The following is a 27,958-nucleotide window of genomic DNA, read 5'->3' on the forward strand; positions in this document are numbered from 1 at the left end:
ATGAAGAAGCTCCAGGGACCTCACCTTCGCAAGGTAGGGCACGAGGTCAGGGGCGCACCTGAGGGAGGGGTGCAGAAGCCCGCCCCCTCTCGAGCCCCCTGGGAGGGTTGGCGAGGACACCTACACACGGCTCAGGGCTCTGGGGGAGGCCGGCTGAGCTGGATTGCAGGGAGGGGCGGGGTCACGGTCTGCGCGGGGTGGGGAGGGGTGGCCTTCCCCATCTGGGGGTCCGGATGCAGTGTGACGGCGGAAGAGGGGGAGGGGAGGCGGGGAGAGGCTAGGGTTCATTGGGCTAAGTTCTGCGAACAGGTGTCTGCAGCCACAGGAGGCGGGAGGTAGGGGTGCTGGGGCTAGGCACTCGCCCCTCCCCAGTTACCTGCACCCCTTTCCCCCAGGAGCTAATTAGGGGAGTGGGGGATGCCGGAATAGCTGAGACAGCCTTGAGCTGGGTTAATGGGGGTGGGGGCTTGGACCAGGTCCTCATCTGTGCACTCGACACCGAAGCAGCCTCAGGGAGCCAGCAGTGGCAGTCTGGTTTCCTGCAGGTGCTCCTGCCCTGCAGTACCCACCACCTCCTCCTCCCCATCGGCTTCCTTCTCCTGGCAGCTCTAGCTTCCCTGCTAAGACCCCAGGCTGCCCCTCAGCAGGACACAAGGGAGGCAAAGGCAAGGAGGGAAGAAATGCAAGACCCCACAGCTCGGGAGGTGGGGTGGAAGCTGGCATGAGAGAGGAGGCCAAGTCTCTGTATTCCTGGGCCCAGACCTTAGCCCCTCCCCACCTTGTCCTTGGGGTTGGACCTCCCAGCCAAGTTGCAAGTGCACGTGAAGGGAGAGTCTTGGGGGAAGTTTCTGGCTTTGGGCTTAAATGTACCAGTATTAACCAAGGAGTCCAAACTCCTGGGTAGTGTTTCTGCAAATGCCACTTACCCGGTGACTTTGGGCAAGTATGTTCTCTAACCTGGACCATCGCTGCTCTGTCCCAAGTGAGGGGCACCAAAGCAGCCCCCTCCCCCAGTCCTGGGGTGGGGGGATACCATGAACTCACAGCAGCTGGTGTTGTTGACTGTCCCCTCTCCCACAAGCCACACCCTCACCCCCAACATGCACTCATTCAAGCTCTCTGCCCTTGGACAGCTGAGTGTGGAACTACTGTGATAAATGGGTTCTTTTTATTTACTGACATGAGTGACTTGTTAGGGTCATTTGTGGGTCTTTTGGGTCTTAAGTCCAGCCGCTGTTCTTTTCCATCCTACTCTCTCCTCCTTCCTCTCCCTCCTCACAAGAGCCCCTGCCCCTCACTGGCACAAGGCCACTCATTATGTAAATACCCATGTTGTGTGAAACCTTATCTCAAGTAATTCTCCAACAATTCTGGGAGCTGGGTCTTATTAACCCCCATTTATAGACAAGGAAACTGAGGCACAGAGGGGTGCAACTTATTGCTTTCCTGAAGGTTAAACTGAACAACTTAAAACCAACAGGGCAGGGGTGGGGCCCTTGGCCTCAGGGTCCCTTCTCTTGGTCTTTAAGAGAAGGGGGCAGGGAGTGAGGAAGTACCAAGTGTGGCAAAGGAATGGTGTTATTCAGAGAGGAGCATACCACTGAGAGTCGGGGGTCTGGGTCCTGGCTTTCCTCTGCTCTTAACTTACCATTTGACCTTGAGCTCACGCCTTCTCCTCTGAAATTTATTTCCTCATCTGCACAATGATGAAGTCAGACTCCAGATTCCTATTGTCTCTCTCATCCTGAAGAAGGTATGAGAGCCTTGGCTTGGGAAATCCTACCTCTCCCAGACCTGCTGCTGCTGGTGACTACATTTGCTGGTCCCTAAAAGAGGGGTGCGGATCTGGCAAGCTCAGATTTGTGTTCCTCCGTGACTCTGGGTGGGGAGCGGGGGGATCAGGGGTGGAAGCCTCACATTCAGGCAGAAGTGTGAAGCTACTCATTAAGCTTCCAGCCTGCCCCATTGATTTGGTTGCTTTCCTGTTTCTCAATTAGTTCCATCCTTGCTGTGCCAGCCCCCTGGGATCTACCCCAAGGTTGAGATGGAGGTACCACATGGGTTTTGGATTGGCTCAGCTTTGGAGGACCCCATCCTCTGTCCCTGGAGCAGAAGCAGGTTTCCCTCTGATTGGGGGAGGAGCTGACAGCATCCTGCTCTTGAAACTCTTGTCACCATGGAAACAGAGAGCCAGGACCGCTCTGTGAACGCAGAAAGGGCAGCAGCTTCTCAGGAGGGATCAGAGGAACCTCATTATCGGGCCCTCCTGCCAGCTGGCCTGAATGGGACTGGGGATTCACAGGGTGTCAGGCCTTCCTCCCCATCCAATACCAGGGGCCAGTGTCAATGGCTGCTACCCTATCCCTCTTAGAGTTCACTTGGGAGGGAGTGGCTCCAGAGGGCTGAAACCCATTCAGCTGGAGAAAGAATGGGGAATCAGAGGGAAAAGGTGGGTTTCATATAGGTCTGGGAGCTGCTGCTACCCTCACCCCAGCATGTTTGAGATCACAGCTAAGAAATTACCAGCAACATACTGGTTTCAACCCTTTGAGCCGCGTTACTTGAAAAGCAGCTTTTTCATGCTCTTCCTCATTATCACCATCACCCATAATCATGCTAGGCTGCCCCCATCACCACTGCCCCTCTGGCCGATAGCCAGCCTCAGGCAGGATCACCACACGGCTGTCATTATCACCGAGGGCCCAATGCTGTTACCACATTTCTGCCACGGCAGCCAGAAACCTCCAGTCCTGTGACACCTGGACCCTCCTTTCACCATCTTCATCCTAGCACTGCTCAGATGACAAGTCACCAGCAAAGTTTCCTCTGTCACCTGATGTGTATGTAGACACCTCCTTGGGCTGGTGCCAGGAAGGGCAATTTTAGGAGACAAAACAAATCGGGTAGTAGCTGTTTGCTGAATCCCTGTGCTTGGACCTGATCTGATTCGTGACCACTGCAGTGAAGTCTCCTTGCTGAATCTTGCCTCACAGATCATCAGAGCCAGAAGACTACTAACTAAAGATTATCTAAACCTGCATTTCTGCCAAGTATATCCCGGCATGCTAGCTCCTTGAAACCCTTTTCTTAAGTAGAATTGGAGGATACTTGTCTGTTCTAGTCCCTACTTGGAGAGTCACAGTGCATGGTGGCCCATTAAAGGATATGACAAGTCCTGCAACAAAGAAACCTGTTTTACCTAGTGATAACCCAGCTTTCCCCAAACTTTTTTGATTAAAAAATCCCTTGTTCCCTCAAACATCTACAAACATTTCAAGTGATTTGTTTTTGGAAATATCCTCAGTGTCCATATGGGGAAATTAAGGCTCAGAAGAGTCCTTCCTAAGGCTGCATAGTGAATTGGCACAGACCTGGGGTGAGAATCATCATCTCCTGATGTCCAGTCTAGTGAAATCACTGTTTCCCGTGGTTGTTCCTCGGCAGGAAGCAGAAGGTCCTTTTTCCTCTCTGAAAACCATGACGCTATTTGATAACCTGCCTTCTTTGCAGCTCTGTTCTCTTCTACATGGGACATGGCTTTTCGAGTCAAGCAGAAAAGATCTAACTGCCCCTTTTCTCCTGCCCCGTTCCCAGATGCACTTCTGGGAGCTGCTGTGTGAATTTTGGATAGTCATCCTGGGGACTTTGGGTTTCCTTCCGGGTCCAAAGCCCAGACAACTCACGGACACGCTACCTCACATCCCTTGGGCCAGGATTCCAAGCACCCTGAGGAAGGCCCCCATCTCCCAGCCCCAGCCTAAAGGGAGGATGCCCAGTGAACTTCTCCACCCTCCTCAAATTATGGGAGGGGATCTTAGGGACAGCTGGTTCCCATTCCCCTCTGTGCAAGCCTCTCTCCTCCAGAGACAGGAAGGTCACAACTTCCTTAGACAGACTGGAGCTTCAGTAGCTTCTTCCTGCTTTGGAACTAAAATTCACAGTCCTCAGCAGGCCTCTTTGAGCCACACAGCATACATCTAAACCCAAGGGAGCCCACATTCCCTCCATGACCCATCCTTTCTATGCTAAGGGCCCACTTCTTCCTCTTGTCCTCCTGTAACTGCTTTTCCTGAACATGCTCCAGTCCAGCCACCTGCTTTGTGCACATGCTCCAAACTGCTGGTATTGTTCTTAAAATACGGCGCTCAGAATGGAGTAGCGGAACTCCAGCACTGGGTGATTAAAGATCTGGGCTTCAGCATTAGGAAGTCTGGACTGGAGACCTAGTACTCCCACTAGTCAGCCTTGTAAAAACTCTGGATGTGTCATTGATACCTCTTTGAGCCTCAGTTTCCCTTTGATGAATACTTAGCTCTCAGAGATTCCCAGGTGGCTCAGTGGTAAAGAATCAGCCCGCCAATGCAGGAGACACAGGTTCAATCCCTGTGTGGGGAAGATCCCCTGGAGGAAGAAATGGCAACCCACTCCACTATTGTTGCCTGGAGAATCTCCATGGACAGAGGAGCCTGGCAGGCTACAGTCCATGGTGTCGCAAAGAGTTGGACACAATTGAGTATGCATGTACCTCTGTTTGTACCTAGCTCTCAGAATTGTTTTGGGAATGAAACCAGGTAATGTGAGTAAAATGTTTCGCACAGTGAGTGCATGATAAGTGCTCACGCATGGTAACTGTTATTCAGATCATCATCAAAATAGGACCATCACTGGATATGACCTCGATGATAGCCAAACTAAGATTAAGGTAGCTTTCTTAGTGCCAGAGCCACCCTGCTACTCTCAAAAGTTTGTAGTCACCTGAAATCTTGAGGAGCTCCTGCCTGCTAGCGTGTCAGCCCAGGTTAACAGTGAGAGCAGTTGATTATCTGAACCAATAGAGTTCTTTGCAATTAGCCCTGTTTGAGTTCATATTCTTATTCAAGATGGGGGTGGGGGGTGGGGGTCCCAGTTCAACCTGGCCTCAACTTTCTGTCTCACCTCTCTGGTGTCTCTTACTGGCAGCCTGTCACCCCGGACCTGCTAATGACCCCAAGCGACCAGGGCGATGTAGACCTGGACGTGGACTTTGCCGCAGACCGGGGGAACTGGACAGGCAAGCTGGACTTCCTGCTGTCCTGCATCGGCTACTGTGTCGGCCTGGGGAACGTCTGGCGTTTTCCCTATCGAGCCTATACCAATGGAGGAGGTATGAGCCTGATGCCTGCATGAGGGGTGTCGAGGCCAGTGGACCAAGGCTCAGTGTGTTTTAAGTGACCTTGGCCACGGTCCCCTTTGTGACCCTGAGCTGAATTAGTTGAAAGCGGTGACCTGGGCTGGAAGTAGGAGCTTACCCTGCCTCATCGCTTTTCCTCTCCCAGTCCCTTCCTTCCTCTCTCATCCCCAGGGTGGATACTCACTCAATTCTCTCCCTAAGCCTTGTCACTTCCTGGGCCCTGAGTGATGGGCAGAGGGGGCTGCCTCCACTTTGTGATAAAGGGTTGTATCTGCCTGTCCGTGGTTACTGTGCTTTCAGTATTCTCCGCATCCCTTCCTCTCCCACCTCACCTCCCTTGGAACCTCACTCCATCAATCAGTTACTCCTGGGTTCTTAAATCTTCAATCTAGCTTTGCCTCTTGGTTCCTTCCTTTCAAGCTGCAAACACAACATCTTTTCCATCTTAAATTCTCTGTCCCTGCTTCTTCATCAAGTGGCTATTCTAAGTCTCACCACCAATAGCTGGGGTTGAGCACTCACCATCTGCCAGGCCCCAGGCCTGCCTCACTTAACCCTGATGACAACGACCTGGGTGGGCACTGTTGTCTTGATGAGGCCACTGTGCTTGGAGGGGCCAGGTTCCTTGCCCAAGGTCACACGCTGGCGACCCAACGTTCCACCCCAGGGTTATCATCTCCGGAGCAATCTGTCCCTGCCAGCACTGCGTGTCTCCTCCCATCTCTACCAAACTCCTTAAAGAAGCACATATTGGCAGAGCAACAGAAATGCAAGGAAAACTAGATGAAGTGAGGACAAGATGAACTGGGACGACGGGGAAGTATGGGATGAGTGCTAGCCTCTGAAGCTCCGGGAACTCAGGGATGGCCACAGTGGTCTGCCCTCCCTCTCCCTGGTTCCTGAGGCTTTTTCTCTCTGTGGGCTGACCTCATTTTTCCCTGGATCAGACTTCCTCCCTACAGGTGTGTCGGGGGTGGCCAAAGACAACTATGGAATGACTTCCTCCTCAGAACTGTTCCCTCTGAATGAATCTATGTTGAATTGCAGGGAAGGTCTCTAATTGGCCTGCCTTGGGATATGTGCCCAGGAAGGGTGGGCAGGGGTTGGCTGGTGTGACTGGCAGCCCTTCCAGAGCCATATGGTGGTGGGCAGTCCTGTAAAGGAGCTAGCTGCCAGTATGAGAAGAAAAGGAAGAGGGATGCTGGGCACAGGCGACCACAGGTGGCAGCCACAAGCATCTGAGGTGGCATTGGGAGGAGGGGAGGAGCAGGTAGACAGGAGCCAGATTCTAAAGGTCATCGATTTCTGTACTGAGGAGTTTGTACTTTATCTGGCAGGCAATGCACTCATTCATTCACTCAGTGTCTGATCTGAGCCTAGCCCTGGCCTGGGCACTAGGGCTACAGAAGTAAGTAAATCCCCATATGTCCACTTGGCCCTCAGTGATCTCCTGGCAGAAAAGAAGACAGTCCCGCAGTGCCCAGCCCCACATGAGAAGTGAAGGTGCCTGCCAGTCATGGGAGGGGGTGGGGCTAGAGCTAGGCTTTCAGGGGAGCTGACCGCCCATCCCTAGACCTTCCCTACCCTTCCTCCTCCTTGCAGGCGCCTTCCTCGTGCCCTACTTCCTCATGCTGGCCATCTGCGGCATCCCCCTCTTCTTCCTCGAGCTCTCTCTGGGCCAGTTCTCCAGTCTGGGACCCCTGGCCGTCTGGAAAATCAGCCCGCTCTTCAAAGGTGAGGCCTTGGCGGGGGGTGGTGTTGAAAGCCTGAGGGAGGCAGGGAGGTTGCCCCCTACTCTCTGCCCTCTAGGCAGAGAGGGAGGTGAAATCTAGAAAGGGGACGGCTTCCTTGGCCTGAAGGCCGCCCCTCCCGCACCCAGGTGCCGGCGCGGCCATGCTGCTCATCGTGGGCCTAGTGGCCATCTACTACAACATGATTATCGCCTACGTCCTCTTCTACCTCTTCGCCTCCCTCACCAGCAACCTGCCCTGGGAACACTGTGGCAACTGGTGGAACACGGACCTCTGCCTCGAGCACAGAGGCTCCAAAGATGGCAACGGGGCCCTGCCCCTCAACCTCACCAGCACCATCAGCCCCAGCGAGGAGTACTGGAGGTCAGGCCCCTGCTGGCCCAGCAGCAGTCGGGGAGGGGCAGGGGGCAGGATTGTGCCCGTGCTCCTCTGGGGCTCTACATGCACCTCAAAGGTTGAGTTCAGGTGCTGTGTTGGATGGACTCTGAGTTCTAACCCCAGTTCTTCACCTGACCAGCTGTGTGGCCTTGAACAATTTATTTGGTTTGTGATGCTTTATCTTTGAATCAGGTGTGATAGTATCTGAAGGCTACTGTGAGGGTTAAAGGAAAGAAGGCATATAAATTGTGCCGCTCAGCCTGGTGGATAGTGAGTACTCAATAAATGCTAGCTGATAGTAATGATGCTGATGATAACAGTCATTGTCAACATCTGGAGCCTCAGTTTCCTCCTCTGTACAAGGGGTAGTAAGAGTCCCTGCTTCATAGGATGGAATCAGTCAGTCACTCGTTTATTTATTCAATCTGTGATTATTGAGCGCCGGATATATTAGTAGGCAAAACACTTAGCAGAGACCATGGTCAACAGGACCAGCTCGGGTTAGTCTAAAAGGAGAGAGGAAACTCTAGGAGAGTAAAGGGTTGCTTGAGAAGGACACAGTTAACTCAGAACCAGCCACATCATGAGCCCCTGTGAGTGGTGGGGGTCAGAAGGGCATCACTGCCCATTGGCCTGTCCCTAAGTCCCACTTTATAGCTGAGAAAACAAGGCCCGGACGCTTGCTCAGTACTTACTGGCAGTGGCAGTACTAGAATCAAGGCCTCCTGATGCTTGATCCTGCTCTGGAACATTCCAGAGTTGCCTTGTTCCTAGGTAGGGACCATTGGCTGACCAGAGGACACAGACCAGATAACCATAACCCTTTGCCTGCAAAAGGCTACTCTTAGGAGTTTTCTCCCAAATGAGGCCATGTTTTAAAATGTTTTAGCCTCCAACCTGAATTTATTACATAGTTCATTCATTTGTCCATTTGAAATGAATCTAAAGTGTCTGCACCTGCTGAGGAATATGTCTGACCAGTGGGGAAGGACAGGCTTGGGTCTGCAACTAAAAGCCAAAGAACATGACATGGTCACTGGCAGCAGCCTAGGGTCTCCATGGCAACGCCGTGGCCTGCTGCATCACTTGGGGAGCAGGCAGGAAGCAGATGGCACTGTCACAGGGCTTCACTGAAGGGAGTTGAGTGAGTAGAGGGACTTCACAGGGGTGAGGGGATCCACATGGAAATGTGAGGCACCAGGGACTAGCAAGAGGGACAGTCATAGCACCCCGAGGCAAGGAGGCAGTGTTATCAGAATCAGGGGAGACTGAAAGCCTCAGAGGAAGGGCCCCCTAGCCAGAGCTGTGCTGTAGAAAAGGGAGTCACAGCCACACCCTCTGATGGTGTGCGGTGTGCATGCTTACACATGTATACACACATGTGCGCAAATACCCCAACCCATCATCCAGTCTCCTGCTGTTGCCTCCCATTAGCCAGACCCCTGTGGAAACTGAAGAGGAAGGAGCCTGGGTGATAGTGTCTCTAGAGGCCCAGCTCCTGGGTGCAGAGCTGATCAGAGAAGGACGGAGAGGAATCAAACAGAGAATAGTCAGATAGGCTTGTGGACTGGTCACAGCTTCACTCCATGTCTGTGGAGCATGGCAAGGTGATCAGAGAACATTCAGGCCTTGTCTCCCACAGCCGCTACGTCCTCCACATCCAAGGAAGCCAGGGCATCGGAAGTCCCGGGCACATCCGCTGGAACCTCTGCCTTTGCCTGCTGCTCGCCTGGGTCATCGTGTTCCTCTGTATCCTCAAGGGTGTGAAGTCTTCGGGCAAGGTGAAGCTGGGAGGCCCTGGAGGCCTGAGAGGCTGGGAACGGCGAGGGCTTCCTGGAGGAGGCAGGGTGTAGGCTGAGCCTGAGAGGATGAATGGACTTCAACTGGGAAGAGGGGAAGGGAGAGGACATTGAGACTGGGGAAGGGGGAGGCGCTGCCTGAAGAAAGATGTGGAGATGGGGCCGGATGGCGGCCAAGCTGGTTCACTAGACTAGAAACATGCCAAGGGCAGGACCTCTGTTATTCAAGCTTGTATCTTAATCTAGTCCTTGGCATTTTGGAGAAGCTCAGCAAGTGTTTGTTGAATGCCTGGAGGGTGCGCAAGAGTCACAGCTCTTTGAAATGCAAGGACTAGAACCCAGTTATCACACTCAGCTGAAAAGTCCAGAGGGCCTGCTTCAGGCACAGCTGGATCTAGTGGTTCAGATGAGGAATGTTGTTCTCTTGGTCTCTCAGCAATGCTTTCCTCCAGGTTGACTTCTCAGGCTTCATTCTTCATGAGCTTGCCCCTAGCAACTCCAGGCATACATCTTTCCTACTTAGTGTTCTCCCTTGCCCTAGGTTTCAAAAATCCTAGAATTGAGTCCCACTGGACAGATGGGTCTTAGACTCATCTCTGGACCAGTCACCCTGGGCAGAAGGGTGGAGTGCTCTACTTGGCTGGGCCTGGAGCTGGAAGTTGAAACAGCCCCAGGTGGAAAAGTCAGGCAACTGTTATGCGAAAAAGACCAGCTAGAAGCTGGGAAGACAAAGCCCACTGTAGCTTATGGAGGGTAGCAAGGGCCATAGAGCTGTTTCAGGAGTTGGAAACCTTCTGAGTGGTTTACTCAATCATGTATAAATTAGAACTTATCTCTCTGCAAAGTGCTGAGATGTTGTCCATGAGGAAAGGAACCATTAGAAGAAAGGTTAGAAAGCATGGAGACCATTAGAAAGCCAGGAGAGGTCATCGTGGTGCAAGCCAAGGCAGTGAGGGGCTTGGGACTTGATGGTGTTTGCTGAGGGTGAAGCTGGAGGTTTGGGAACAGGTGGAGACAGGACAGAGGAGTTTGGGCATGTCCAATATCTGATGACCATGCAGGCTGGGTTTGTGTGGGGAGAGGGAGAGAGAGTGGATGGGTGGAAACAGCCCTGGGAAGCAGCGATGTGTGGTGGGAGTGAGGGAAGGAAAGAGAGCATCACAGATGGTGGCTGCTTCTAACTTGGGCTACCTGAAGGTTGGGGAGGTGAGTCAGTAAGATGGGGGTTTCTGAGAGGAGGAGAGAAGAGACAAGGTCACCCCCTTCTGTCCCCATTTACTGTCTCTCAGGTGGTGTATTTCACAGCCACGTTCCCCTACCTCATCCTGCTCATGCTGCTGGTCCGTGGAGTCACCCTCCCTGGGGCCTGGAAGGGCATCCAGTTCTATCTCACCCCTCAGTTCCACCACCTGTTGTCTTCCAAGGTGAGACCCTCAAGGCCAGCATGTAAAGGGAGAGGTCAGGCTAGGGAGTGGAAAGAAGACTCCCTAGGGAAAAGGAGTGGGGGGAGGATCTTCCACATGGTGAATCCCCTGTACCGGACACTGTGCTTGGCACTGTGTATCTTTTTCCTTTATTACTATATACGATCCTATGCAGTAGACGTTATTCTCCCATTTTACAGATGAAGAAACTGAGGCCCAAAAGAATTAGCAGATCACACAGCTAGGGAGCAGCCGAGTTGGGATTTCCTCCCAGACCTGACTGTAAAATCCAAGGACAGTATTAGTAATAGTAATAGAAAAATGGTCCTGACGGGTAGCATTCTTATTTGTTGGTGGGTGACTACGCCTGCCCCTGCTCTAGCATTGTGTATAATGTAGTCATGTGATCCTTACCACCAGCCTATGAGGCAGGTACCATTCCTATCCGCTCAGTACAGACGGGGGACATGAGGGCCGGAGAGGTAACTGGCCTGAAGAGTCTACACAGCTCCAAAGTGGGGGAACTGGGATTCAAATCCAGGTTCCTCCAACTCTAGAGAGGCAATAAAAGGGTTACAGGGGCTGATTGTCAGTACACATCTACTGAAAATTTATACAAGGCACTACTTTCTTCAGAACTGGACCAAGCTTAGAGAGTATCTTCTAGATCCTAAATGGGGAAACTGAGGCCCAGAGAGAGGAAGGAACTTGACCAAGTCCTGCAGTGTTAGAGCAGGCCTTGCTCCCAGGTGCTGTCACTCACTAGCCAGGTCCTTCATCACAGCATGCCTGGGCCTGTCAACTGGCTCTCGCCCTACCTCCTTCCCTCTCTGGGTACCACGGTGTGCCAGCCTCTCCTCTCTGCCCTCCCTCTGCATCCTTCCCTGCCACAGGTGTGGATTGAAGCTGCTCTTCAGATCTTCTACTCCTTGGGTGTGGGCTTCGGGGGGCTCCTCACCTTTGCCTCCTACAACACATTTCACCAGAACATCTATAGGTCAGTGCTGCCTCGCGGACCCCGGCGGCTGGAGTGGGTAGGAGAGTGGCTTGCCGGGGAGGGCCTTGTGGGTGACGACGGGGGCCACTCACCCCGGCCTGTACCTGGACTTATCCTGGCAGAGACACCTTCATTGTCACCCTGGGCAACGCCATCACCAGCATCTTGGCTGGCTTTGCCATCTTCTCCGTGCTGGGCTACATGTCTCAGGAGCTGGGTGTGCCTGTGGACCAAGTAGCCAAAGCAGGTGAGCAGGCTGCCTGGCCCTGGTGGGTGGAGGGTGCATCGGGCACAGCTGGGCTGAGCAAGTGAGCATATATGCGGACCAGCAAGGTTGTGGATGGGTATGGTGTGTGTGTGTGTGTGTGTGTGTGTGTGTGTATGTGTATGTGCATGCATAGCATGCATGCAAATGAATGTGTCTGAGCTGTTTTCTGAGTGTTCAAGTGCAAAAGGATGGGTGTGCAAAAGAGTATGTATCAACCTGTGTCTGGAGAGAAGTGACTTTCTGGAGGAGATGGTGGTGTTTTGTCACATCTCAGGAACTTGCCGTGCTTGTCCAGATGAGTCACATCCTGTATGGAGATGCCTGTGTGAGTGAATTGAGGGTTTGGATGATGTTGTGAATCAGTATCTTGCACCAATGGGAGTATCTGAGTGTGTGTGTACGTGGAACTGTTCAGGCAAATGATTGTGCACTTAAGCATATTCAAATGAGGGTTTATATTTGGTCTTGTGTTTACTCATGTACTCATTATTAATTCATTTTTTTATCCACCTGTGTTTATGGAGCACGGACAGTGTGCTGGCCTGTGTCTTAGGAGTTAAGAAAGTGTTGGAAGTGTGCAGTGAGTGTACATCTCTGGGTTTGGCCCAAGTGGGTGTAAGTAGTAATCATGTGTGTTTAAGTACATATGTGGGGTCCCCACGTTCCCCAGGCTGCTGACCCCGTGTGCCCTTGGCCCAGGCCCTGGCCTGGCCTTTGTCGTCTACCCACAGGCCATGACCATGCTGCCTCTGTCACCCTTCTGGTCCTTCCTGTTCTTCTTCATGCTGCTGACTCTCGGCTTGGACAGCCAGGTGAGCTGCCCACACCAGTGGGTGTGCCTTGTGGTACATGTCTGCGTTGTGTGTGCATCTCGCTGCATGAGTTATCCATGTGTGATGTGGGTGTCTCTGTCTGTATGTGTATCTATGTTTGTATCTGTCCAGTGTGAAATGTATGCCTGTGTATCTGTGTATGTCTTCGCATGATGTTTCTGTATGTATGATATGTGTGATGTGTGTATGATATGTGTGTGTTGTGTGTGTATCTGCATCTGTGGGATGTACATCTCTGTGTGTGTGTGTTTGTGTGTGGTGGGGGCAGAACTCTGAGCCCCCTTCTCCCCCTAGTTTGCCTTCTTGGAGACCATCGTGACAGCTGTTACGGACGAGTTCCCATACTACCTTCGGCCCAAGAAGGCTGTGTTCTCGGGGCTCATCTGCGTGGCCATGTACTTGATGGGGCTGGTCCTCACCACGGATGTGAGTGGTGCTGTGGGGTGGGCGGACAGCTGGTGGGCAAGGCTGGGGCAGACACCTGCAGCGCTGTCTATGGCCAGGCCAACATGCCCCAGGCTACCTGCTTCTTCCTCTGTGGGAGGAAGCTAGTCCACCCCAGACCCTCTTTCTCAAGAGGCAGCTTGGCCTATGACCCAGAGTTCTGATTTTGGAGTCTGAAAAGTCTTCCAGGCTTATTCTTGCACTTGATGAATGACCTCAGGACAAGTGGCTTCACCTCCCTGAGCCTGTTTTCCCACTGATAAAGTGGGGTCTACATATAGGCTATAGGCTTGTGAGACTCAAATCGGATGGTGTGTATAGAGGGTTTGGCAGGCAGACAGCACTCACACTCTATCATCTTGCTCTCCCTACTGGCCTGCCTGCTCCTAGCTCCCTTCTTCCTGCCTGGAGCAGGGGCAGCATTGGGGATCGGGGCCGGGATGAGGGTAGTCCAGAGCTGTGACTTGTGTTCCAGGGGGGCATGTACTGGCTGGTCCTTCTGGACGACTACAGCGCCAGCTTCGGGCTGATGGTGGTGGTGATCACCACGTGCCTCGCCGTCACCCGGGTGTATGGTGAGAGGGGCTGTGGGAGGTGGAGTCAGGCTCCCCGCTGTGGGAGAATGGGAGTCTACCCTGGAGCCCCCCTGCACTGGGTCCCTGGTCCCAAGGGCCAGGGTTTCCAGTGGGGGCAACTGGGGTGGAGGAGGGGCTGACGGTGCTTGTGGGGCTGTGGGTGGGGCCATTCCCCTCCTTTCCCCGTGCAGGCATCCAGAGGTTCTGCCGGGACATCCACATGATGCTGGGCTTCAAGCCGGGCTTCTACTTCAGGGCCTGCTGGCTGTTCCTGTCCCCAGCCACGCTCCTGGTAACCAGGGTGGAAGGGAGGGCTGCTGGCTGGGGGCTCGGGGTGAGAGCAGGGCCCTTCTGGGCATTCAGTCTGGGAGGACTGCCCTGGCCCTCAGTGGACCTCTGTTAGGGCTGGGGGATAGAATGAGTACCAGGATCCCGGTCTACTCCCCTCTCCTGTGGTGTCCCCAGCTTTTGTAGCTGTGCTGGGCCTGGCCCTGCATTTGATTGGCAGAATGAGTGGGGCTTTCTTAGGCTTCAGAGCTTTAGGGCTGGGGTGGTGAGGCTGTGCTTCTTAGCCTTGGATTTGGAGCAGCTCAGGGATAGGCCATCTCTGGCTTTGGCATTGGGTCAGCTTTGGACAGGGCTGTCTCAGGACTTGCAAAGGCTCCAAAGATGGGCCAGCTCAGGTTCTGGTATAGCTTCGGACTGGGCTTTCTCAGAGACTGGGTGGCTCTGGGCTGGGCTCTCTCAGGCCTTGGGATGGCCCTGGGCTGAGCTATCTCAGGCTTTCCAGTAGCTCAGACCTGGGCTATCCCAAGCCCTGGGGCCTGCCCGAGGCCCTCTGTGATGCTGGGAGCCCCCACCTGCAGGCCCTGCTGGTGTATAGCATCGTCAAGTACCAGCCCTCAGAGTATGGCAGCTACCGCTTCCCAGCCTGGGCAGAGCTGCTGGGCATCCTGATGGGCCTGCTGTCCTGCCTCATGATCCCAGCCGGCATGCTGGTAGCCGTGCTTCGAGAGGAGGGCTCGCTCTGGGAGGTGAGTCTGCCCCACCCCTGCTTGCCCCCAGCCCCCAACCCCATGGCCCTGCTCTGCGCCCAACCTCTAGAGCAGACAATCTGCTCCAACACCTTTTTCAGGGCCTGTAGGGTGCTTTTAACTGGGAAGAGCATTTTTTTCCTAACCAGTAGCCTGAGTTGTGAATCAGCTCAGATCGGCTTGGGCTGTGGCAGGCTCTGAGGGCCAGAGTCCTGTTCTGTGGCCCCTCATACCATGCGGGGCCTCTGGCAGGGGAGGGGCGCAATCCAGAGACCACTAATGTTGGCCAATGCCCCCCTGTCCTGAGGAAACCTGAAAGGACAAGGGGTTTACCCACCATCCCATGGTGAGCTGTGCACGGGTCAGAACTTGAACTTGGGTTGCTAGCTTTCCTATGGAACTCTGGGTCTGAAGCAACATGGAGGGACCCCAGGGATGAGCCGTCACCCTCCTCCTGTGACCAGGAGCCCTGCCCATGGCCAGGGCTTGGTGGGGAGACCCAGGAAGCATACAGAATGCAGGCTGTTTGGCATGGGACTCTGCAGGCTCGGAAGATGGGAGGAGGGGCCCTCTGTGGGTCAGTGGACATGCCGGGATGCTGTATGGCTGCTGGAGACCCACCCCCTCTGAACCTCAAGTGCCCTCGGCACGCTGGGTCCTCCGCTTCTGAGGCAGTGGGCGGGGGGTCCTCTGGTGGCCAGAGGGTGTTAGAGTGAGCAGGGCTGCGTGAGCGTGCTAGGGCCCAGAGACGGCCCTGGGACACACACACACGCCCACCCTCAGAAGTGTGCTGGAGTCACCAGCGCTGCTTCATGAGAGCTAACTGGTGAATATTCAGGAGAACTGTGAGCCAGTTGTTAAATCATTGATAACTTGAAATTGACAAGGGTGGGAATAATTATAACAGTGAAATTGGCTAGGAATCAGGACTCCTATGCTCCTCCACTCCTCCCCAGCCTGCTAACCAGCACGCTGCTGCCCCCCTGCTCATTCACCTTCACTGTTCCTTGGCTGTCCCTCATCCCACCTTCCAGTTTCTGAAGAGAAGCTCAGAGCCCCTCTCTGGCAGAAGTGGACTGTGGTCATACAGCACAGACCACAGGGGAGTCCTGGAGTCCAGCCACTGCTCTGTCTCCAACTGCTGTGTGACTTGAGGCAAACCCCTTCCCTCTCTGAACCGCAGGAGCCCCACCTGCGCTACTAAAGGAAACTTGTCTCCATGTGGAGAGCCAGGGTGTCTGCAAAGGGAAGGAGGACGTTTATAGTACCCAAGCTTGGCTTTGTCTCCTTCCTGTCCCGCTGCCACTGCCACCCACAGTCAGGCAGAGGGGCCAGGGCACTGGGGGCTCTGTGAGTCCCACAGAGGAGTCACCGTCCAGCTCAGGAGTGCCACCTTCAGAGACCAGGGCTCCCAGCACTGACACACTAGGATAGGAGTCCTGGGGCTGCCACTTGCCAGCTTTGGGATCCTAAGCAAGTGAGTGCACCTCTCTGAACCTTGCTTTCTCTGTCTTTAAAATGAGGGCAGGTGTCCTTACCTGTCAGGGGACGTGCCATGATCACGAAGCTGGTTTTCCAGGGTGTGGTTCATCCATTGCACTCCAGATGTGCTAACCCCTGTGATTTCCCCAAATGTAGAAAACTCAACTGCATGATTTGTGGTAGTGGGGGACTGAGTTCATGCTCTCCCTAGGAAAAAAAAAGGGGAAAAAATAAGTATAATGATACCTGCCCATAGGGTTGCTGTGAGAAGAAAAAAAGGTCATCAACATAGTCAGTACTGTGAGACACAGAAAAGCAGGGTATTTTTCAAGTTCAGGATGCCGTCAAGACTGCCTGGGTTCGAACACTAGCACCACCACTTCCCCTCTGTGCGACCTTGACCAATTTAACTAATGTCTCAGAACCATTCTTTCAGATAGTATCTGTAGGGCTGGAGGTAATAATACTACCCTCTCACAGGAATACTCTAAGGATTACATAAGCCCATCCTCAGCACAGAGCTGCGACGCACAAGGCTCAGTTCTAAGCCAGTTCAAAATCGCCTCAAAATCAGGGGTGATTTTGCCCTTAGGGGACACTGGGTAATGTCTAGAGACTTTTTGATTGTTCTGAGAGGGTAAGGTTAGAGGAAGAATGCTACTGGCATCTAGAAGTCAGGGATCCTGCTACACACTGTTCAGTGTGCAGAACTCCTCTCTAACCACAGCATCAGCAGGGCTCTCGGGTTGAGAAACCTGGTCTAGACACTAGAGTGCGGTTGGAAACAGATTTCAGTCCTTAAACTCAGGGAGCTTGTATTTTAATGCAGGAGACAGACAATAAACAAACATATGAAGGCAGTGGTAAGTGTAATACTTAAAAACAAAACCAAGCCAGAATACAGGAATAGAGAGTGAAGGAAGTTCAGGCCAGGGTGACCACGGGAGACCTCTTTGAGGAAGTGATAGAGACCTGACTAAATCGCCAAGGTGATTGGTTTAGATGTCTAAGGGGACAGCATCCTAGGCAGAAGGACAGTCAGTGCAAAGGCCCTGAGGCAGGAGGAGCTAGCATGTTTGAGGCCTGCAAGGAGGTCGCGAGACTGAATCAGAGCTGGTAGAGAGAGTGTGGCAGGAGCCAACGTCACAAAGATAGACAGGGGCCAAGACACGGAGGCCAGGGGAGCACTTTGGATTTCATTCCAAGTGAGATGACAAGTTTTTGGCAGGTTTCTGATATGTGGGGTAACATGCTTCCAATAAACACATTTTAATGGACATCACTATGCTTTGGGTATGGGGCTGTGCGAGGCCCTTAGCCCAGGGCTCACATACATTATCTCCCTTGGAACCTACACCCTGTGGCTCCACTTACTGTTGGTGTCTTTCTTCACTGAAGAGTCTGGGGCTCTTCTCCCTGGCAGGGCAGGCAGAGAGCTTGGGAATGTGGTTTGAGGAAGATGGAACCCTAGAATGTCCAGGCTTAGTCATCATCTTAGTCAACTCCCTCCTTCCATGGAAACCGGGCTGGGAGAGGGAAAGGTCAGATATCAGAGTGAAACAGAGGCAGAATGTCAGAGATGGCCACTCTGGGATTTCCCTGGTGGTTCAGTAGTTAAGACTCCACGCTTCCAATGCAGGGGATGTGGGTTCAATCCCTGATCAAGGAACTAAGATCCCACATGCCATCCACTGTGACTGAAAAATTAAAAAGAGAGAGAGAGACATGGTCATTCGGTCTCCATCCTCCTAGGGCATGGGTGTCCCACCAAAGCTCCCAGCTCTTCAAGACTCAGCATTTAGGGAAAGGGACCCAGAGTGGACTCCCAGACTGCCTACCACGTAACCACAACAACAACCACCATTTATTGGGCCTTACTCTGTTGCCAGCACCCTGCTGAGAGCTTTATCTCAGTGCCTTGCTAACCATCCTTTGAAGGCATCCTGTTCCCAAGGTACAGATGCTGGAAGCAGAGCTTAAATTTCATGCCCAAAGACCACCCACCCAACTTGAGAGCTGCAGGGCAGGATTCTCTCCACTCATGTGACACTCCTCTGGGGAAGTGACAGCACCCCCTCCCTTTCCCCAGGTTTTTGTAAAGACTAATCCAGGTGACTTGGTGAGGGTTTTGCCAGTGCTCAGCCACAAGAAGCACTCCACCAGCCCTGGTTCTCACCCCTGTGGTTGCTTTGCTGCAGCGGCTTCAGCAGGCGAGCCGGCCAGCCATGGATTGGGGCCCATCACTGGAGGAGAACCGGACAGGCATGTACGTGGCTACGCTGGCTGGGAGCCAGTCACCCAAGCCATTGATGGTGCACATGCGCAAGTACGGGGGCATCACCAGCTTCGAGAACACGGCTATCGAAGTAGACCGTGAGATTGCAGAGGAGGAGGAATCCATGATGTGAGACGGAAAGAAGGCAGACATCAGGCCCTGCCGACCCCCAAGGGAAGCTGCACACCCTCTGGGGTTCTGAGAGGCCTGAGGCTGTTGGAGGCTGCCATGGTAATGCTGGTCCCCAAAGCAAGCCCTTCTTTGTGACCTCTGCCTCTCCCAAAACCTCTGTCTGCTCCCTACACACACACAGACATTCAAAGCTGAGATGAGCCAGCTCAGCCCATCCTTCACAGACAGACAGACTGCGGCCAAGGAGGAGGGACTTACCCAAGGTCACATGGCAGAGGGGACCGGACCCCAGGCCTCCTAACCAGCGAGCTCCCTTTCTCACGTGGCAGCTGGCACCACCCTCTCATCTCTGTTCAGGACTCAGTCCCCTCTCTTTCCCTAAGGGAGCCTGCCCCATACACTTCAATGCAGCTGGAATCTTCAGCTGGCAGGGACACTCGGGTGTCCCAAGGTTCATGAGGCCCCATCAAGGGTTAACAAGTCAAGTGGGAGAAAGATCCCCCTGGGGTCACGGGTGCAGGCCAAGTTTCCTAAAGGAGGTAGGGCCTGAGGCCCTGGAGGATGGGCAGATTTGGAGAGAGAGAGAAAAAGAGGAGGGCAGGGTGGGGAGGGCCTCTGGCCAAGGTGCTCACCCAGCCAAGGTGTGGAGGTTAGATTATGGCCCCCTTTCCCTCCCCTGGGGCCAGGAGGCAGTCCAGGAAGTGACCAAGGGCACGTGAGCAGGGAGAATGGTGGGAAAAGCAAGTATTTTCAGGTTACAACCGGATTCAGGTGCGAATGAAGACTGAGGGAGTTGGGGAGTCAGAGACATGGGCAGGCAGGGCGTTTGCATGATCCTGTGCTTTAGATAGAATATACTTCTGGCTCAGTGCACAGGGTGGAGGTGGGAAGCCTGCTGAGGACAGAGCATAGGGGCCAATGCCTAAGCTAGGGTGTTAAGCAGGTGGACGGAAGGGGAAGGAGGAGGACCCCACAACTTCCCTCACTGGACCCCATTTCCTCCTGTGCAGGGAGCCATGGACACGCATAGGACTGGGGGAGGGGGCACCTGACCTGCCCTGTAGAGGTGGAGACAAGGGGTCACAGTCAGGACCTAGGGCCCCTCTCCTCCCCTCTTCCTTGTCCTGGCAGCCCTCACTGTCTCCACCAGCTCCAGGCATTGCTGGGGAATTGACCTTGGCTATGGACCACCAGGCAACTAAGAGACTTAGAGATGGTTCACAGGCATGACTGTCTGGTCCCAATGCTGCCCACTCTGCTTCAGCACGTGGGTCCCTGGGCATGGACACGAGGGTAGAGGCAGAGAGCAACTAACACCCCAGGCCTGTGACCTGTGACACCCCAGGCCTGTGACCTGTGACAGGTTACCCAGAGACTCCGGTGTCTTCAATCCCCAGGCATGGGAGGGGCTGCCCTAGGGTCCCTCCTTCCCTGAAGGATGAGGGTGGGGTGGGAAAATGCCTGAGCAGCTTCCCTACTCAGGGCATCCTCTGTGGGGCAGTGCGGCCTGGAGCAGCTGTTCAGCCTCTGTGCTCTCTCTCTCTCCCAGTGTCTCCCCAACTCATCTGTGTTCTGTTGGCTTATTGTTAATAAACACCAATGAAGTCATCTTCCTTACCTTGTCTCCTTGCCAGTGAGAGCCCCAAGGTGGGCAGCACAGAACTTTCTGGTTCTCAGTGAGCAGATAAGGAAACTGAAGCTCAGCTGCCTCCTTTCCTGGCCCTCCTGGCCTGACACTAGCTTTGCGATTTGTTCAAGGCAGTGGTGGGTGGGTAGGTCTTAGGAAGGTTGATAAGGAAGGTCCTTAATGACCACTTAGTCTCCCATTATACATATGGACAAACCAAGGCCCACCAAGGGGTAGAGACTTGCTCAAGGCTACCCAGTGGAGACAGGCAGAGCCGGGGACAAACCAGGGCCCACCAGTCCTCTTCTTTTCCCTGGCTGGCTGTCCTCCTTTCCTCTCCAGGTCTTCCTCAGCCTTATCTGCAGTAGCAGCTAGAGCTCCAAGAGAGGGACTGGGAAGAGCCAAGAGTTTCCCAGGCTGGAAGAATTTCCTGGTTCTACCCACCCCCATCTGTCAGGACCTTGCCAATATAAAAGGGCCCAGGGCCTTTCAAATGCGAGGCCCAGGTGTCTGCAAAGGCTTTGATTGGGGTGGAGAGGAGGGGCTGCTGCATATTTCGGATATTAATAAATTTCCCCTAACAAAGGGTCAGAGCCCCCTCCACCCCACCCCTCTTTGGGGCTCTAGGTGGGGGATGAGATGGGTTTGCTAATTTGCAAAGGATGCAGGAATGGCCATCACAATTGAAGGCTTCTTCCCACACCTTGGGGGTGGGGGTGGGCTCAAGCCTTGCTCACAGAGCCTCTGGTGCCCAGCCTGCTCAGAGCTGCCCTGGCCCTGGAGGAAGCACGCTCTGGACTTGATCTCGGGCTGAGCCTGGGCTGTAGGACTGAGCTGTAGGCCTGGGTCCTGGGAGTCAGGAATGGAGGATCCTAAGAGTTTAGGCTTTTCTTTTCCTAGATTCCAAGTCTGCATTTGGAGGATTCTAGGTTTCTACAGACCCCACCAGCTTCAGCCTCTCCAGCCTCACTCACCTGCCCTGCTTCCCCTGCTCACTGCCTTGCCTCTGCAGTTCCTGGACTTTCCTCCCTGGCCCAGTCTTCCAATCTTTCCTGCTTTTCCCATTTCCGCTGCTCCCACAGCCTTCCCTGCCGTGCCACACTTCTGCTCCCTCTGCTGCCCACACCACGTCCCCACTACTCCCATCCTGGTCCCCATATTGACTTCATATCTCCCTGCCTTATACCAGATGCCAGTTAGGCCCCGATTGCAGTGGGAGCTGACTGGGGGTCAGGGACCCACAGCTGGAGAAAACCCTGACAGCACAGTGCTCACCTGAGAGGAGACATCGGCCCTGTCTGGAGTAGAACCCTAGCCTGGAATTCTAGAGTGTCCCAGCAGGTGCCAAACCCAAGTACCTACAGGGACTTGGGCAGGGAACCTGGCCAAGCAAAGCTGTAGGTGTGAGTGGGAGAGTAAGGGGCAGCTGACCCCTAGTGAGTGTTAGAGAGACAAGAGGGACTGGTGCAGGTTGTGGTGAGCTGGGAAAGAAGGTCTGTCTGTCTAAAGGAGCAGGTACCCCTCAGAAGTGTGGGCCTGGGTTGCCAGATATTCTGGATTTTTAAGAGAAGAGGGAAATCTAGAGTTTTACAAAGTATGTCCCATTTCTAAAAATGATTCAGAAGGTATAAAGCAGCAAGGCTCAATTAAGGCCTTCTGTTGGGCCCCTCAATGCAGGCCAACAGCTTGGCAGACTTAGGGGCTGAGCAGTCAGAGAGGCAGGGCTTGCCTGAGAATCCCCAGTGAGAATGACCTAGAGTGCAGCCCCACCCAGGGTGCCCCACACCTACTCAGCGCTCTGCTTCCTGTCTCAGTTGATCTTTGTGTCTATATGGACCCCTGACCTTGGGAGGCTGGTGGAGGGTTCTGGGAGGCAATGAATGTGCCCGGCTGGGATGTGGTGGAAGGTGGCCTGGGGCCCTCCATTCCTATTCTGGGACTCCTCAGAAAAGGTGTTTCCTTGGGCAATGCCAGGAGGCACTGAGATGGGGCCCTGGACCAAATGCAGTGACTTCCAGCCTATGATCTGTGAGAGCAAATGGGGGTGGGGGTGGGGCAGAGGAGAGAGAGGCTTCTGGCCACACATTAGAGCAGCCATATTCCCAAGGTCAAGTGAGGGTCAACAGGTAACACTGGGGCTCACACTGGTTATCTTGGTGCTTGATCCTCAGTAGGCCCTCCCTGTGCGTTCCCCTTCACCACCCCAGCCAAGTTCATCTCTGCATGGCTCCCTCTGTAGGTCCAGGCTCCCTGACCTAGTGCCTCCTCCATCTACCCATTGGAATCCTGCCCATCCTTTTAGGACCCACCTCTATACACTTTTCAGCACCCGGGTATGGACTCCTGGAGTCTTCATGGGGGCTGACTCAGCCCTATATCCAACGAGCTCTGACAGCCCAGGCCAGCCTGCACAGGGCAACTCATGGTCTTTTGAGACAAACCATTTCATGGAATTATGAAGACTCTTTTTTTGTTTTTCACATTCCTTGGAGCCGAGTGCTTGGGGCAGCAGCAGGGCAGGAATGGGATGGGTGCACTGCTCAGCCATGTAGGCGTGGGGTCATTTCCAGCTCTGCCTGTCTTGGCTGTGTGGCCTGGGGGACCCACACTGCCACTTCACAGCTTTCCACGATGGGTGTAGCATCAATCTGAAAGCAGTTTCTTGGTGGCTCTGGGGACAGCCAGGGAAGAGTTAAGACAGTCCCAGCCCCTCTGAATTCCACGTGACCCAGGGTTGCTGAGTCTCTGGGTCTGCGGTGGACACTGTTCTCCAGGCTCATTTTTTGCTAATGGCTCATGGAAAGTTTGGCTCCTTGAGCTCCAGACCGCTCCCTCTGAGGCCTGAGGCCTCGCTGACGCTGGTCTTGCCCTGGAAGGGCGTCCAGAGCAGCCTCCCGCCTGCAGAGCTACGGTCAGCACCCTGCTCCATGTCCGCCTGACTTCCTGCTGCCTGACCTTCTCCCCCAGGACACAGCAGCCGCCCGCCCCTTCTGGCCACATGGAGGCCTCCTCCCAGCAGCCCCATCCAGGATTACTTTTCATTTGTGAGGTGTGGGCAGGGGGCGAGGGAAGCCTTTTCCCACTAAAGTCCACCACATCTGTGAGTTGTATCCCTTTGAGAATTGAAGTGGGTAGCAGCCCAGGAGGACCCAACATCTGCTGGCCAGAGTCCAATCTCGACTCCATTGCTCACTGACTGTGTGACCAGCTGAATCGACTTTCCCTCTCTGAACCCAGATGTCCTCAGACTCAGATGGGGAGAATAACAGGAAATTAAATGAGATAATATAGCTGCTTGATGCAGAGCTTAAAAAAATGATTAGAGTGCTTCACATAAAACATGGCATGTAGAAATTCTCCAGGTGGGATGGTTCTCAGGAGCTTGCTGTCCAGATAAAGAAAGAGAGTTGGGGTGTTGTGCTTGGAGCCAGAGAAGGGCCAAGATGCAGGCGCAGGGCTTGTGCCTTCCAGCTCCATGGCAAGTTCCTTGGAGGGTAGGCCAGTGACCCCATCAGTAAGATGAATGGGTTGGACAAAAAGCTCATTGTGCCCCACAAAGGTGACTGGAGGGAGGGCCGTGGGCAGAAGGGAGTTCTGTGCCCTTGCCTGCTCAATTCAGCCTTTTGTCAGTGACCATGCCAGGGAGAGCTATGTGGGGAGCACCACCTCTTTGGAGCCAGATTCAGGGGTTGTCCTCGCCTGCAGGATGGACTTCATGAGTGGGAGCCCTGATGATTGCCTGCTCAATTCAGCCTTTTGTCAGTGGCCATGCCAGGGAGAGCTATGTGGGGAGCACCACCTCTTTGGAGCCAGATCTGCAGGATGGACTTCATGAGTGGGAGCCCTGATGGTTTCTTCAGTGAGCTGGTATGTCCTGCGAAGCCAGGTGGAGGTGGGGGATGTTGGATTGGGATCAGGGAGTGGGACAGGTCCTCTGGGCCAAAAGCCTTGCTTTGACCTTGACTCTGCTGCCCCAGGGTCAGGGTCTCAGAGAGTTTCAGGGGTTGGGGTGACAGAAGTCAGAGGCAGGGGAGGGGCCGATGGTCAATATTGATCTAGCTGAGTCAGGGGAGCAGGATGGGGAAGCAGGAAGGCTGGGTGGGGCCTGCCGATAACTGAATCCCAGTATGACTGTGGGAACCAAGGAAGGGGGGTGCTCGATACAGAATTCCCAAACTAGATCCTTACGAAAACAACAGTGGTCTGGAGCCCTGCCCAGTCCTAATGTGTCCTAATCCCTGAGGGTGGAGCCTAGAATATCTGTATTTTTAGCAAACTTCCTGGGTGACTCTGAGCAGCCAGCCCAGTTTCCATATTTGGGGGCCACAGGTTTACCCCCATAGTTGCAATAATGAGGAAACTGAGGTCCAGAGAGGGAAAGTAACTCACCCAAGGCCATACAGTGATGATAATCCATCCCTTTTTCCTGAGGGAAGCTATAGTCCACTCCTAGATAACTCCATTCCCTGCCTGCTGTGGCCCAGGGCCCTGGAAGGGACGGCTGCCCAGAGGGAAGTGGCCATGGAGACCTTGGCAGGCCCAGGTGGAGAAGGTAGGGTGGGGCTCATCCCAGGAGGAAGGACGTAGTGGGGGGACATTCCCACAGGACTGGACCTGCCCCGCCTTGCCCTCTGCAAACACTCCCAGCACTGGCTGGGGGATATTCCCTAAAAGATTTACTATGGACCTGGTTTGGGGAAGGCCTTTTCCATTGCTGGAGACCCACCCATGCCCTGGAAAGGCATGCCCCCAGCACAATAGGGGGCTTCCCAGGTGGTGCTAGTAGTAAAGAACTCATTTGCCAATGCAGGAGATATAAGTGATGCAAGTTCGATCCCTGGGTGGGGAAGATACCCCTGGAGGAGGGCATGGCAACCCACTCCAGTATTCTTGCCTGGAGAATCCCATAGACAGAGGAGCCTGGCAGACTATAGTGAATAGGGTCGAAAAGAGTCGGACACGACTGAAGCAACTTAGCACGCAAGCAGCACAGTAGATTCAGGGGCACTCTCAGCCTTCTTACACTGCTGGCCCCCTTCTCCCCTAACCCCTAAACGACCCACCGGTCAGAGCTCTCAGCCCAGCTCTTGCCTGCACGCTTCCCCCACATCTCAACTTGCTGAGCATCCATACAAATCCTCCCAGAACTCCCAGGTGCTACCACCCTCTCTTGCCTCTTATCCTGGCTCCTGAAACCTTGCTACCAGGTCCAGCTGTCACCCTAGTCTGCCCTGAGTGCTGGTTCTCACTCTCTGGGATGGAGACAGGAGACAAGCTAGCTCATCTCTGCGTCCTTCCTGGAGCCCAGTCTGGCTGCTGCATGCCCTAGCAGGTGTTCAGAGTGGTTCCGATTCTGAATCTCACCTCCTTCTCTCCCCGGGCCATTTTGGGCCAGTGTCTTCACTTTCGGCACCACAGTTTCCTTATTTGTGGAATGCAGAGAATCGTAGTGCCCCACAGAGAGGTGAACCGAGGCTCGTGAGAGAGCACGTATAAAGGAGGTCAGGTGTGAACAATTTTAGCAGCACACGTTTGTCAGGGGTCTACCCTTGGCAAGGATGACGATACCTGTTGCGTGCAGCCGGAACATGGACAAGGTGTTGACTGCCTTCAAGGAGCTCATGGTTTTGTGGACACTTGCTCAGGTGACTTCAAATCATTGAGCTCTGGTGAGGTAGGTAGAGGAGGCTGTGGAGCCTGTGGAGGGACCTAATGCAGTGCATGCTGGGAGTGAGTAGAGGAGCCTGTGGAGCCTACATGTGGACCTAATGCAGTGCATGCTGGGAGTGAGTAGAGGAGCCTGTGGAGCCTGTGGAGGGACCTAATGCAGTGCATGCTGGGAGTGAGTAGAGGAGCCTGTGGAGCCTACATGTGGACCTAATGCAGTGCATGCTGGGAGTGAGTAGAGGAGCCTGTGGAGCCTGTGGAGGGACCTAATGCAGTGCATGCTGGGAGTGGGTAGAGGAGACTGTGGAGCCTGTGGAGGGACCTATTGCAGTGCATGCTGGGAGTGGGTAGAGGAGCCTGTGGAGCCTGTGGAGGGACCCAATGCAGTGCACGCTGGGAGTGGATAGAAACTGAGGTGCCTGTGGCGGGACCTAACGCAGTGCATGCTGGGAAGGAGGTGGGGCTTCCCGGAGAAAGTACAGCAGGGGTGTCCTCAAGGGAGGAGAAATGTTGCTATGCGCTGAGCAAGGAATAAAAAGAAATCCAGTCCTCTGCAGTGAGTTCTGGAGTAAACGGGCAGTGAGGAGGTGGAGACTACAGATGTAAACAACTAAGAGATGAGGCACCAGCTGGAGTGGATAACGGTTAAAGAGAAGGGGCGGGGCGGGGAGGGTGGGGGTGGTAGGTTCTTGAGAATCCCACGGGAAACACAGACCAGGGCCCTGGAGCTCTGCTTGTGTTAGTCCTGACTTTCTGTCTTGCAAGAAGCCTCTTTGCCTCTGAGTCTTGTTTTCTTCATCTTCAAAATAGGACTGTTCCAACTAGGGCAAGAGGTGTGAAAGCACCCTGTGAACTGTAAAAGATCATGTTCTTGTAGATAATAATAGCGCTTCAAGTGGAGCTGGCACTGTGAGGTAAAGGATACCTCGAGGTTTACCTGGAGCTCCCAGAGCTTCATAGACTCACGCAACTCTGGACCTCCTGTAATCTGCTCCTGTGCTGCCACCTGCCGGCGAGTGTCTGCAATGGCAGCTCAAGTTCTCAAGTCCTTTCTGCAGGCCAGGAAGGAGATCCAGGGCACCTGAAGGCTCAGGTGCAAGCCGTCCTGGCGCTGACGTGCCAGGCTCCAAGACAAGAGTGCAAGTGAAGGGCCTGGATCCCTCTGCTTCACACCTCCTTGCCATTTTCAGCTTTACTGCCAAGCTCCTCGCATATGCCCTGTAGAAATGCCCTCTGGCCATCTCACATGCCAGCAGCTGGGATAGACCCAGAAAGCAGCTGGTGCGGGAATTCTGAAGCCCAGGCACCCAGAGCATGGTCTGAAGAGGACGGTTGGCTCTAGAAGTCACCCCCCCCAACCCCGCCCCCGGCCCTGTGGAATCAGGCCTTCATCAAATACAAATGGGCACTTGCCGTCAGCACTTGCGATCTAGCTCTACAAGGATTAAATCATGTGCTGCTGCAGCTGCTGATTTTTAATACTCCTTGAAAGGAGTTTAGGGTGGAGAGCAGAAATTAGGAACTTTGCACTCTGGGAAAAACTGGCAGAACAGGTCTTCAGATTGTTAGATATTTTTAGGTGCTGATTTTATGAGCCGGATTCTTGTATCTCCTCTTGTCTAGAAAAGCACCAAAATCCTTCATGGTGACAAGTGTTCCTCGTGACTAGCAGAAGCCTGCAAAACATATGTGCTTGATTGCATGCACTCCCCCTTCACCAGAATCACGTATTTACTGATTTCCCCCCTACTACTTTGGAGCAGTTTCTCAGAGCTATCTGAAATGTTGTCTCCTTGGATATTGTCTTCATTTTGCTGCCAAATAAAACTTACCTTGCAACTCTCAAACATTGTGTTTGTTTTTTTTTTTCCCAAGTTACATCTCTTAGGTGGGGGCATGACTTACAGCGAGCAACTCATCTGTTTTGCATGAGACTGTTGGGTTTTGTACTGAAAATTCATTTCAGCAATGAATGGTTGGTCACCCTGTCATGGCCTGAGGGGGCCAAAACCTCTACATCACCACCCTGGGTCAGCCTAACCAACTTGGGGTCAGGGAACCAACTAGCCTCTAATGTGGTAGTGGCCTCCCTTCCCCCAGTG

At 53.8% G+C, this 27,958-nt stretch overlaps 1 protein-coding gene, 1 long non-coding RNA gene and 1 other non-coding gene across 5 annotated transcripts; 2 read left to right on the top strand and 1 right to left on the bottom strand.

Annotated features, from left to right (window-relative positions):
* Positions 1–18,563, top strand: SLC6A7 (solute carrier family 6 member 7). The gene is made up of 14 exons (XM_055558551.1): positions 1–33; positions 4,960–5,143; positions 6,773–6,904; positions 7,050–7,284; positions 8,942–9,080; positions 10,388–10,522; positions 11,416–11,519; positions 11,642–11,766; positions 12,487–12,599; positions 12,915–13,046; positions 13,540–13,639; positions 13,831–13,931; positions 14,506–14,673; positions 18,354–18,563. Exons 1-14 carry the CDS (start codon positions 1–3, stop codon positions 18,561–18,563), a joined length of 1,911 nt encoding a protein of 636 aa, XP_055414526.1.
* LOC129635487 (uncharacterized) lies at positions 9,017–27,958 on the bottom strand. 3 transcript variants are annotated; one of them, XR_008706326.1, is made up of 5 exons: positions 26,794–27,958; positions 25,758–26,709; positions 17,530–17,681; positions 16,212–16,362; positions 9,017–9,182 (listed from the first exon to the last, which is right to left on the bottom strand). It is a non-coding gene; the product is annotated as an uncharacterized LOC129635487 (long non-coding RNA). The 3 variants fall into 3 exon arrangements; XR_008706322.1 differs by lacking the exon at positions 17,530–17,681; XR_008706323.1 differs by lacking the exon at positions 17,530–17,681 and having other exon boundaries at positions 25,554–26,709.
* Positions 16,204–16,366, top strand: LOC129642413 (U1 spliceosomal RNA). Its single transcript, XR_008709703.1, has one exon. It is a non-coding gene; the product is annotated as a U1 spliceosomal RNA (small nuclear RNA).

The sequence above is a fragment of the Bubalus kerabau genome, chromosome 1 (assembly GCF_029407905.1).
Source record: "Bubalus kerabau isolate K-KA32 ecotype Philippines breed swamp buffalo chromosome 1, PCC_UOA_SB_1v2, whole genome shotgun sequence".
NCBI lineage: Eukaryota > Metazoa > Chordata > Mammalia > Artiodactyla > Bovidae > Bubalus > Bubalus kerabau.

Coding starts and splice junctions, on each gene's coding strand:
- SLC6A7 (XM_055558551.1), top strand. CDS start 1: ATGAAGAAGCTCCAGGGACCTCACCTTCGCAAG. Junction 34..4,959: donor AGGGACCTCACCTTCGCAAG/GTAGGGCACGAG, acceptor TCTTACTGGCAG/CCTGTCACCCCGGACCTGCT. Junction 9,081..10,387: donor GTGTGAAGTCTTCGGGCAAG/GTGAAGCTGGGA, acceptor ACTGTCTCTCAG/GTGGTGTATTTCACAGCCAC.